At 47.7% G+C, this 11,832-nt stretch overlaps 1 protein-coding gene across 1 annotated transcript in view; it reads right to left on the reverse strand.

Moving 5' to 3' along the window:
- KIAA1549L (KIAA1549 like) overlaps positions 1-8,350 on the reverse strand; it is a 128,983-nt gene extending 120,633 nt beyond the window's left edge. The window contains exons 1-5 of the mRNA XM_070383083.1: positions 8,279-8,350; positions 6,655-6,733; positions 5,694-6,032; positions 2,486-3,103; positions 262-377 (exon numbers count right to left, since the gene is read on the reverse strand). Of these exons, the coding sequence (XP_070239184.1) occupies positions 262-377; positions 2,486-3,103; positions 5,694-6,032; positions 6,655-6,733; positions 8,279-8,350 (1,224 nt within the window). The remainder of the gene's footprint in view (positions 1-261; positions 378-2,485; positions 3,104-5,693; positions 6,033-6,654; positions 6,734-8,278) is intronic.
- Positions 8,351-11,832: the final 3,482 nt, after the last annotated feature.

Raw genomic sequence — 11,832 nt, forward strand, 5'->3', positions numbered from 1 at the left:
AATGGGGCAATTTTTATAAAGTACATCCAGGCTTTTAAAAAAACAACCCAAAAACTAGACACAATTATCCTCAATTTTCTATCTCCGAATTTGACCTCCTTCTCCTGCTACCACACGTTAGCTATTTGCCAAAATGAAGAATGAGGATCTACTTCCGTGGTGGTTATGGTGCTCAGGGAGGACAGAAGCAATGTAAACAGACTCTGGACCCAAAAAGAAGACGTGGCTGGATGAGCCTGGTTTCAAGAACAGGGGGCTTACATGAGCCAAGACGTCATTCTGGTGGAACGCCTTCCGCAAGGCTTGTGTGAGCCCTTTGGCTATATTGAGCTTCAGGGTTTCACTGATCTGCATCCTCCTTTGGGTCAGAAAGAGAACTGTGGGGTGAAAGAGAAGCACACCATCAGCAGAAGGCAGCAGACCTCCTACCTAATCATGAGCCCTTGCTCCTCCCCAGCCACCCAGCACCCCCTGCAGGTTCTGAGCAAAGCTGGTGGGCACAGGGCCAACTGAAAACCAGATGGTTTAATTTCCCAGTTTCACAATTTTCCCATTTAGCATAGCTGGAGCGGCAGCTCTGTTGGCCCCGCTCACGTCCTACAGGAAGAAGGCCCAGCCATTTGGGTGGCCCTAGTAGAGACACAGCTAGCACGCTAGTGGCGCTTCACTTCCGACCGTCACTGCCTCTAACTCTGAAAGCCGGGCTAAAGCCAGTGTGCCTGCCTCTGACTGGTCTGCATGCAAGGAAATTCCTGCAACAGCATCCCTGAGTGCCTCCTTAAGGGCAGGCCCTGCATCCTAAAACAGCCTAAATCAACCCTGCATCAAGACGTGCAGTCCCCACCCCACAAGCAGGATGGAGACCTGGCGTGGAGAAGAGGCATTTGTGATGGAGCACGACAGGTGCTCCCTGAAGGGAAGCCTAGGATGTAGTTGGGGGCCCCTGGAGAAGCATCCGGCCCTGACTGGGGCAAGGGCGTAGGGATCAGGGAAGGTTTCCGGGAGGAACTGATGCTTCCATGAAGTCTTGGAGGATGATGGGCGTGAGCTGGGCCAAGGCCAGAGGGACTGCCCTGGCCACTCTCAACAGAGGGAAGACCAAGTGCAAAGGCACAGGGGAGAGAAGTGAATACTTCAGTCTACAAGTCCAGGCCTGGTCCTGAGGGCAGTGGGAGAGGAAGGGGTTTAAGCAAAGGCATGCACTTTAGAAGCTTCCCTTGACTGCAGACTGGAGAATAGATTGGAGGGGTGGGGGGAGTCTGAAGGCAGACAGAGAAACCTGGCTGCTGTTGAAGAATGTAGGTGAGTGATGTGAACCAGGAAAGGGGCTGTGGGGGTGGAGGGAAGAGGTATTCAGGAGGCAGAACAGGAAGGAACCAACTGGGTGTGGCTGGGGTGAGGGGGGTTGTGAAGAAGAGGGAGTGGAGAATGTTCCAGACTTCCACATCAAGGAGGCTGGGGTTGCCTGCCACTCAGACGGAGAGGCAGAGATCTGGAGGGAGGGGGCAGAGGGAGGGGAAAACCAGATGGTATAATTTCTTGAGAAATTGAAAAAGATACTGTGCTCTCTGCTATGCCTAGCTTCACAATTTCCCATTTTAGAATAGGATGTGTCTCAAGAAATAATTTCATTTAATTCCTTGTGGGGTGAAGAGGAAGGCGGGACGTGAGCATTCAACACTGGCATGCTCTTTCAAATAATGTTTCTAATGCTTTTTATAGCAGACACTACCATACTATTAAAAGCATCCGTGTGCCTTCTTGGCCCATTTGCTGCAACTCAGAGGTGGGGGCTAAAAAACCAGCATCTACCACCCCGACTTTTTCAAGGTCTCCTTTTTAACATCAGAAGAAAATTCAGGCGCCAACACAGAGAACCATGGCTGTACTTTTAGTATCCATGGTTGAGAAGACACATGCCAGAGTCCTTCTGAGTTCTGTTGCCCTGCCTATGATCGTGCATTTTACTAATCACAGCATTCACACGTGTGAGACATCACTGTAGACATCACATCATCAAGGTTCGCCTGCAGATATGCTCTACAGGCAAATTTTGGTGTACCTTTGCTTTTTCAGACTCCCTAGTGGAACTGGTTTCAGGAGGCCTCTGATACCAGGATGGATCCCAGGGCTAGATTCTGTGTCATATTCTCCACATGATAGAAGAGATTCTTCTCTATCACTTAATAAAGATCAGGACTTCTCAGCCTCAGCACTTTGGATGTTTTGGGCTGGATTATTCTGTTGCCTGACCATCCTGTGCACTGTAGGAATGTTCAGCAGCATCCCTGGTCTCTGAACACACTAGATGCCTGAAACACCCTCCCTCCCCTCCAAGATGTAGACACTCAAAAACATCTCCAGACGTGGTGGCAGGGACTGGTTGAGAACCACTGACCTCAAAGAAATCTAAGAATTCTGCTACATCTCTGAGGCCAGGATGCTTTTGCAGCTTTCACATCAAATCAGGGCAGTGAACTCTTACCTGTCTTCACCAGGAGCTTACTGGACATGTGACACTCCAGGTTGGATGCTGTCTTGCCAGTTGTGACCACAGCAGTGGACACAGCGGGAAGAGCAACATCTGTGTTTTCTGCTGATGAAGGCGGCATCCGGGTGGCCCTCACTGGTGCGGTGATGGACGTCAAGGCTGCTGTGATGGTCAGCGGGCGAGTGGTGGACACCCTGGGCAGGTCTGGGTTGGTGGGGTTCGGGAAGCCCGTGTGCATGGCTTGTGGTTTCCTGGGGAGGTGTGTTGTGGATAACAGGCCAGAGGTAGCGCCCATGTTCCCTTGCATGGCTGTGTGAGTGCTCATGGTGTGTGCTGTTCTTGCAAACATGTAGGTCGGTGTGAACGAGAAGGCTGGATGAGCTGCCCCTGGTGTTGCTTTGGGGCCAGATGCTGCACTGCTCGTGATGTTTTTAGCTAGAGCAGTGGTCCAGCTGCTCTTGGCTAATCCCGAGGCCATGGCCGAAGGGCTGCTGCCGGTGCCCTTAGCAACCAGGGCTGCAGACAGCACCAGTGGACTTGATTTCCGAAGAAACGACGTGGTTGCTGCTGCTGCTGCTGTCGGCTCTGCCTTGGGCAATGCTGAGGAGTCCACTGCAAAGAGAAGAGGCAAAGTTTGTCATTGGCACAGAATGCACACACCACTTGTGGGGATGAATGGATGTCACTTACGGGTTTGTTGGGGTGAGAGGTCCCTGAGCTCTGGAATTTAGGCAAAATGGCTTTAGGTTCATTAAGTCAATTAACCGTAATGAGAATGCCACTTAGAGCAAAGCTATGGGTGGAAATAAAGACACTTAAATTCTGAATACTTTCCAAAAAATCAAGTCGGCTGAAGATCAAGGTCATGACTATCTGGACCAATAACTCATTCATCATCCTAAAATCAGGCGTATCTGCTCCTTTGGAGCAAAGCTAGGTATTTGTGTTGAGCCTGAAGATGCTTTGGCCCCAGAAGCAGTCACATTTCTATCTTGGGAGGGACCAGGAAACAAACTACCTGCATTAGCGGTTGCACCTGTCCATTTCTCAGGGCGCTGAGAAGCCCATGGTGCTTTGGACGGGGTCCCGAATAAGGCACTGGTTGATAGAGAAGGCGATTCAGCAGTAGAGTGAAACCTCAGGATATCCTGGAATGGTGGGGAAGCATTTATCACCGGAGATGGATAGATGTCATCGGCGATTTGAAAACTTGTATCCATTTCATCTGAAAGCATTTCTGGCAAGCGAGCTGTGGAAGTCAGACTTGGAGAGCTCAGCACAAGTGGATGTGTTGGGTGGGCAGGTGACTGTAGATGGGGACGAGACACAGCTTGTTGGCTTATACGTGGGTAATATCCAATCTCAGCTGTTTGGAAGTCTCTGGTGTAGTTGTTAGTGTTTATGGACAAGAAGTCTGTATGGTTTCCAACAGTGGTAACATCTGACTGTTGGATGGGCTGGTTGGTGCTCATACCAGACCCTGGATCCTGGATGCTAAAACCTTCCACAGTCACTGAATGCCCAACATTATCTTTGAAATCCTGAGATTTTATTGTATTGGCAGTGGAATTTAAACCACCAGGAGAAGTGGCTGAAGCTGGGTGAGTTTCCCAACTTGTAGAGTTAATTGTGTGCCCATTTACATCATAATTTGTTTGCTGCAGCCAGCCAGACATCATGGGTTCTGTGGAAAGGGACTCAGCTTCTGCTGCAACAGAATTCCAGAAGACATCTGTGGTTGCTGGCTTCCTCATGCCTCCCATTGTTGAGAAATCATAGACCTCACTGGAGGAGGGAAAAGGTGTCACCTGTTTGGAAGCCAAAACTGGCAACTCAGAATGGTCTGTCACAGCTGTGTGAGTCACTGGCTTGGTCCTGGAAAAACTGTGAGATGGGGACACAGTCTGGGTAGCTCGTGTGAAGGGCATGGAAGATGGAGGTAATTCAGAAGGAAGGAGGCTGGTTCCTGGTGGTGTCGTGTCTGTAGAGACATGATCAGTGCTGAAATCAGAGGTGAATCCACCTACAGCGTGAAGACTTAGACTCTCTTTACTCGGAATGGTCTGGAGAGCAACTGTCAAATTTGCCTTTTCGTTTTTCTTTAAAACAGTTGCCATGCTATCTTCCTTCTGCAGGGGAAATGTCCAGGTCATGGAAGGACGATGAGGAAATGTGCTTGAGAGGAGGAGGTCTGTAGCTGCTGTGGGAGGGGACCCATCACTACCTGCTTCTTGAGGAGTTGGCACTTGGGGCATGGTGGATGGAGAGGCATGACTCCATGCCAGCTGGAGTGGGGCAGGCGTGGAGGGGAAGTCTGCTGTTGTGCCATTTGATGGGGATGTGGGAACTGCCCCAGAAGGGCCTTCTTGTCCTTGGTCAGCTGTGGTGAGAGGCAGAGGAGAAGGCACCAAAGGGGAAGATTTGTGTTCTGCTGAAAGGGTGGGCCCTTTGGAATTCTCTAGGGTTGCTGACACATGCAGGGGGTAAGCAGAGTTCTTTGCTGGAGCATGGGCTGCCTCCAGGCTGGTCATTCCCACTGCCACTGACTCTGCAGTCTGGACCAGTGAGGATGCCTCATGGGTTGCTGCACTCTTCAAGGTTGGCAGAGACACCCCATTATGTGCTCTTTCAGCCACCTCAGCTTCAGTTGGCTGGGTGGATGCAAGACTTGGAGCCACTTCCAACATCAACAATGAGGGCCTTCCACCAGGAAGCTGAAGACTTCCAGAGGCTGGGGGAGCGGGAGACAAAAGGGCCAGGTCTGCCACGGAGCTCAAAGATTCAGGTGAGGGGGAGCCCGCTGAGTGAGGACCCCCTGCTGGGCTGGAGGATCCGGAAAAACCTAGACGAGGGATGCCTATTAAATCCTGGGCATTTCTGGATGGAGCGTGGTCCATTTCCTCAGCAAATGGGTTTAGGGGATTCACTATGCTCTGACTTGAGGAGGAGTCAGTTGGAGCTGTGTGGGGGAATAAAGGCACTTTGGTGGGTTGCTCTGCTGCCTTAGAAAAGATGATGGAATGAGGTGAGTCGGGAGCCAATGAAGAAGATGAAGATGAGAGGAGAGCATCTGCCCTCGGGGAATGTAGTTCTGAAATGGAAGGAGTCCCTACCCGCGGTGGCCGCAACGGGAGGCCAGCAGTGAAGGACGTCACTGGCGGGAGGGTGGGCAGTGGGGGCGGCATGCTGGTGTGAGGCAAACCTGACACGGCGGCCGCTTCTTTCCCCCCTGGAGGTCTTGGCTGGACCAGGGTCTCGGCAGAATCCTTGGAAGGCTCGAGGGAGGCGCTGCGTGTGCTGCCTTGGGAAGGAGAGAAGTCCCCGTGGGCCCGAGCTCGGCGGTGTGTCTTGGGTAGGGCCGTCCAGGCAGACTGCGGCCAGCTCGTGTTGTCAGGAGATGCTCCAGGCCCAGGCTTAATTCTGTCCACTGCTGAGGAAGACTGGACTTCGGAGAAAGGCCATGTTGGTGAAATCGGTAACAGCCTCCCATGAGGAGATGACTCTGGGGTCAGGGTGACGGCAATCTGCTGGTTGTCCGTTCCTGTGAAATGAAATATCGTGCCATCAGGCCTCGGCTAATCATAGGTCCTGGAGAGAAGGGTAGGAAGAGAAGTACCCCTTGGACCTCACAGAGCTTCCACGCCATTAAACATTCATTAAGACTCATTAAACACATTCAAACGATAACTTAGGTCATTACAGATAGATGCTGCAGCTACCTACACGGCAGCGTTGGTGAGAGATAGCCACTGATGAGGTGATGCTTAAGCAAAGATGTGGAAGATACTTGTGTGTTTTAAATCTCTTATCTGTTCCACCGACAAGGGTTGGACTGTGAAACTCACAGCCTAGAAAACCAAAGCTGAACATGGCTCCCTGCCATGGCTAAGGACACCAAAATAAACCTCATCCGAGAATCCTCAGTGCAAAAGGGAAGGATTGTGTGTCTGAATGCAGATCTTTTATTCTTAGGGCATCTTAAGAGCAACAACTGAAGTTGCCTGTGTTTGGAGAGAAGGCACCCAGGAGACTGATTTATTAATATCTTGTTGGATTTAAAAGGATTCCTGATGCTATGGTTCACACCATGTCAAACAGCAAAGGGGATTTCCTTCAAATTAGGCTATTTCCAAGAGAAAAACTGTTCATATCCCACCCAGGACCACAGACAGCTCTCACAAGGCCTGGTGTCGCTACCAGCACCTGCAGAGAAACCAGAACTGTCAGCGCAAATGTGCAAAACTGCAGGCGGAGAGGCGAGGAGTCAGGGCATGAAATGTGACTCCGCGGGAAAGGAGGCAAAGAAATAACCGATCAGAAAGCTGGGAATTCCACGCTTGGGAGGACCTCCTGCTTGAGGATCCTCTCTGATCCCCTTTCCACAGCAGTGCCGATGGTGCTGATGACCCCAGAGGGGGCTCAGTGCCCTTAAGTAATGTTTTAAATAAAAAATAACAAAGAGGAGGTACTCCTAGAGCTTTCTACACTATTGGCTAAAAAAAGTTAGACTCAGGGATTTCCCTGGTGGTCCAGTGGTTAAGAATTCGCCTGCCAATGCAGGGGACAGGGGTTTGATCCCTGGTCTGGGAAGACCCACTTGTCGTGGGGCAACTAAACCCGTGTGCCACAACTTCTGAAGCTCTTGTGCCTAGAGCCTGTTCTCCGCAAGGAGAAGCTGCCGCAACGAGAAGCCCACGCACCACAAGGAAAGAGTAGGCCCCGCTTGCCCTAGCTAGAGAAAGCCCATGTACAGCAATGAACACCCAACACAGCCAATAAATTTTTTTTTAAAGTTACACCCATCTGGTAGAAGCAGACAAACCAAGAGCTGAAGTCAGAAGACCTGGGCTTGTGTGCACCCTCCAGCCACCCGCAGCTGTTGTGTGTATCTGTGAACTGTTGTTGCAAGAGTGAAGGCAACAAGCACACTCCAACTGTCCCATGGGGTGACTGGAAGGAACACAGGGCATCACGGAGGTGGAAGGAAGGGCTCCCCAAGAAGAAAAGCACTAAACAAACACTAAAAAAAAATCACTAAACAAGTGAGCAGTCGTTAGAATGGTCATTACAGGATCTAAGTCCCTGTGTTTTTGTTTGCTTATTTGCTTAACAAAAGAGGACGCTATGGCCCAGAGAGGGGACACCATTGGCAGAAACCACATAACCCATCAGGGACAGAAGCAGGTCCAGACACGAGGCTTCCTCACTCCCACTGCAGTGTCTTCTTCCTAACTGCTTTTCCAAACCACCAGTTCTAGTCTTCACTCCAGCTCCATGCTATCCTGCCCCCAGAAAACCTAACAACCAAAGCCGAAACCTTCAAATACTTGAGCTTTTAGAAAATGAAATATACTGAGTCACAAAAGCTAAACAGTGATGATCTTCTGAAATATTCGGTTTCATTTTTTAAGTTGGAAGCAGTTGAAGGACAAAGGGCAAACTTAGCCTCTGTGACTCCTTATTATGAGATCAGAATCTCTAAAACTTCCTTTGTGCGGGACCCAAAGCTTCCTCCCTTTATACAGAAATAATCAGCAAATGCATATACAGCTACAGGACCAAAAGCTAAGGACCATTTCATTAAGATAACTGCACTCCTTGGGAACTGTCTCACGGTTTGCTATGGAAATTGTGTTTCTGTTACCGCGCTCAGCCTAAGGAAATAAAATTGGTTGCAATTTTACATGGAAGGCTGATGCTACTGCCATGTCTCGGTCCTTTTGTTCGTGATGCTTACCTCCTAGACTCAGGTTCACACTTGTCACGCAGTCTTGTCTGGCTACTTACCTGAGTGAATAGAACATCCTTCCAGTGTCGTTTGTGCATTTTGGTATTTTCCAGTAACACGTTAGAATCCATTTTTACTACTTGTATGTCAGGTGAAATCTATGTAGGATTTCTTCTTCTGTACTCTCATTGAAATAAATTCAACCAGGGGCTCAACTCACGGATTCAAGAGTCATACCAAATTAAACTGGTTACAAGCAAGTACCCTTCTAAGTCAAAAAGGATGCAACAGGCAGAGTAGTTTTTGCTTTCAGAAAGATTTGTTGCAAACTCTTTCATAAAAATCTTACAAACAGGAAGGGGAACTGGGTGTTAGAGGATGACTACAAGGGGATTTGTAATTAACTGAATTGCCACAACCAGAGGAGGCTAAAATAAAGAAACAGTCTCTAGTGGGACTTGCCTCTGCTAAATCTTGCTGTTTCTAGACTAGAATCCAGTGTTTCCCAAGCTATCCCTTACAAAACAGAATGTCCCAAGATGCCTCATAAAGAAAAGTTTCAACAAGCTAACAGTTTTGAGAAGCGTATGCTACACTCACACCTACCAGTCATTAATGCTATTCACCATATGCTTCTGGCTCTCTACCTTCAGAGCACATAAAAGGACTGCACTTCCCGAATACCTCTGGGGTTGGGTGGGGCCATATGATTAGTTCTGGCCAATGAGTTGTGAGCAGAAGTGACAAGTGTCACTTCTGAACTAGAACATTTAAACACTGGAGCAGGACTGTCCAGAACTAGCTTTCTTTGGAGGAAAAACAAAACAAAACAACTAGCAATATTATATCGGAATTAGTTAAGAAGGAGGAGGAGGAAGAGGAGGAACGTACTAATATTCAAAATGTTTGCAGGTCCGCCAGCCTGGGTCCCTTAGGGACCATGATAAGCAAAGGCCCTCTGCCTTTGTAAAAGTGTGTACAGGTAGCATGAGCCAAAAATAAGCTTTTGCTCTTTTAAATCACTGAAATTTGGGAGTTGTTTGTTATGGTAGCATAACCTAACTTACCCTAACCTATTCAGAAACTGGTATCAGAGTGGATTTGGAACTTAAATGGACATATTCCCATATACATCAACATTTAAATAAACGCTGAGTCCCATCATCCAGAAAACAAAAGAGCACCTCAGTTCAGTTCAGTCCAGTTGCTCAGCTGTGTCCAACTCTTTGCGACCCCATGAATCGCAGCACGCCAGGCCTCCCTGTCCATCACCAACTCCCGGAGTTCACTCAGACTCACGTCCATCAAGTCAGTGATGCCATCCAGCCATCTCATCCTCTGTCGTCCCCTTCTCCTCCTGCCCCCAATCCCTCCCAGCATCAAAGTCTTTTCCAATGAGTCAACTCTTCGCATGAGGTGGCCGAAGTACTGGAGTTTCAGCTTTAGCATCATTCCTTCCAAAAGAACACCCAGGGCTGATCTCCTTTAGAATGGACTGGTTGGATCTCCTTGCAGTCCAAGGGACTCTCAGGAGTCTTCTCCAACACCACACTTCAAAAGCATCAATTCTTCAGCGCTCAGCTTTCTTCACAGTCCAACTCTCACATCCATACATGACCACTGGAAAAAACATAGCCTTGACTAGACAGACCTTTGTTGGGAAAGTAACATCTCTGCTTTTGAATATGCTATCTAGGTTGGTCACAACTTTCCTTCCAAGGAGTAAGTGTCTTTTAATTTCATGGCTGCAGTCACCATTTGCAGTGATTTTGGAGCCCCCAAAAATAAAGTCTGACACTGTTTCCACTGTTTCCCCATCTATTTCCCATGAAGTGATGGGACCAGATGCCAGGATCTGAGTTTTCTGAATGTTGAACCTTAAGCCAGCTTTTTTACTCTCCTCTTTCACTCTCACCAAGAGGCTTTTTAGTTCCTCTTCACTTTCTGCCATAAGGGTGGTGTCATCTGCATATCTGAGGTGATTGATATTTCTCCCGGCAATCTTGATTCCAGCTTGTGCTTCTTCCAGCCCAGCGTTTCTTATGATGTACTCCGCATAGAAGTTAAATAAGCAGGGTGACAATATACAGCCTTGACATACTGCTTTTCCTATTTGGAACCAGTCTGTTGTTCCATGTCCAGTTCTAATTATTTATTCCTGACCTGCATATAGGTTTCTCAAGAGGCAGGTCAGGTAGGATGTAGCAAAAATTCAACAAATTGATGTTGGACGGTTTAAACTTTGGCCAAAATTGATCAAGCATATTTAACGAAATATGTTTAGTTTATTTCTCAAACATATTTGACCTCAGAAGTTGGTTACTCAAAAAAAAAAAAAAAACAACCCAATGATATATATAAAGCTAAAGAAGAAAACATGCTCATTGAATTAGCAAATGATAGCAAATTCAAAAGAATAAGTGATATTAAGAACTCCAGAGAAATACTTCAAAGACATGTTAACTAACTGAAATTATTATTGAAGGAAGATTATAAATTAAGATTAAATATAAAGTCTTGCTTTTAATACACATATTACCTGGATAAGCACAGAACGTGGGAGCTTTCCTTTAAGGATAGTTTATGTTACCTGTAGGTAGGGTTGACTGGAGTTCATTATGAACTACAACAGGAATGTAGGCTAGCAAGAAAATGATAAATTCTTAGACTGCATTAAATTTTTTCACTCCTAAAATAAAAAAATATTTCATACTTAAGAAAAATATTTATAATGTCTGTATGTAAGGCATATGGAGAAGGCAATGGCACCCCACTCCAGTACTCTTGCCTGGAAAATCCTACGGACAGAGGAGCCTGGTAGGCTGCAGTCTATGGGGTCGCTAAGAGTCGGATACGACTGAGCGACTTCACTTTCACTTTTCACTTTCATGCATTGGAGAAGGAAATGGCAACCCACTCCAGTGTTCTTGCCTGGAGAATCCCAGGGACAGGGGAGCCTGGTGGGCTGCCATCTATGGGGTCGCACAGAGTCGGACACGACTGAAGTGACTTAGCAGCAGCATGTAAGGCATAAAGACAAATGATGAAAAACATACATGATCTCTGGCTCTATGGACCTCGTAGTCTTATGGGAGATAAGGAGTTAAATCAAATATTCTCACAAGTATAAAAATGATACATGTTACAGATGAAAGATACATAGTCCTTAAGAGCAGGCAATAAGAGGATGTGACCTGATGGGGGAGGTCAGAAAGCACATCACTGAGAAAGTAACTATCAAGCCAAGATCCAAAGAATAAGTAGAAGTTAATTAAGCCATGAGGGTAGGGAAAAACATTCCACGTAGAGACGAGCGTTGGCAGAAACCTTGTCACAGGAAGATGCATAAATAGTATGCTGCGGCTGCTGCTAAGTCACGTCAGTCGTGTCCGACTCTAGTAACCGTAGTGAGATCAAGGAGCACATGAGTGGACATGGCACAAGCTACGGCTGAAAAGGTAGTTGATGATCAAACCATCAGAGTGTCACAGACATTAGTTCAAAGATGAGTGCGAAGGAACGGAGGTGAAGGTGGGGGGTGTACAGGAGCAAATGTGTTTCAGAACAATCATTCTGGTTACAGCGTGAAGAACAGACTGCACCGCACGAGGCA

This window comes from Bos mutus, chromosome 15 (assembly GCF_027580195.1).
Source record: "Bos mutus isolate GX-2022 chromosome 15, NWIPB_WYAK_1.1, whole genome shotgun sequence".
Classification (NCBI taxonomy): domain Eukaryota; kingdom Metazoa; phylum Chordata; class Mammalia; order Artiodactyla; family Bovidae; genus Bos; species Bos mutus.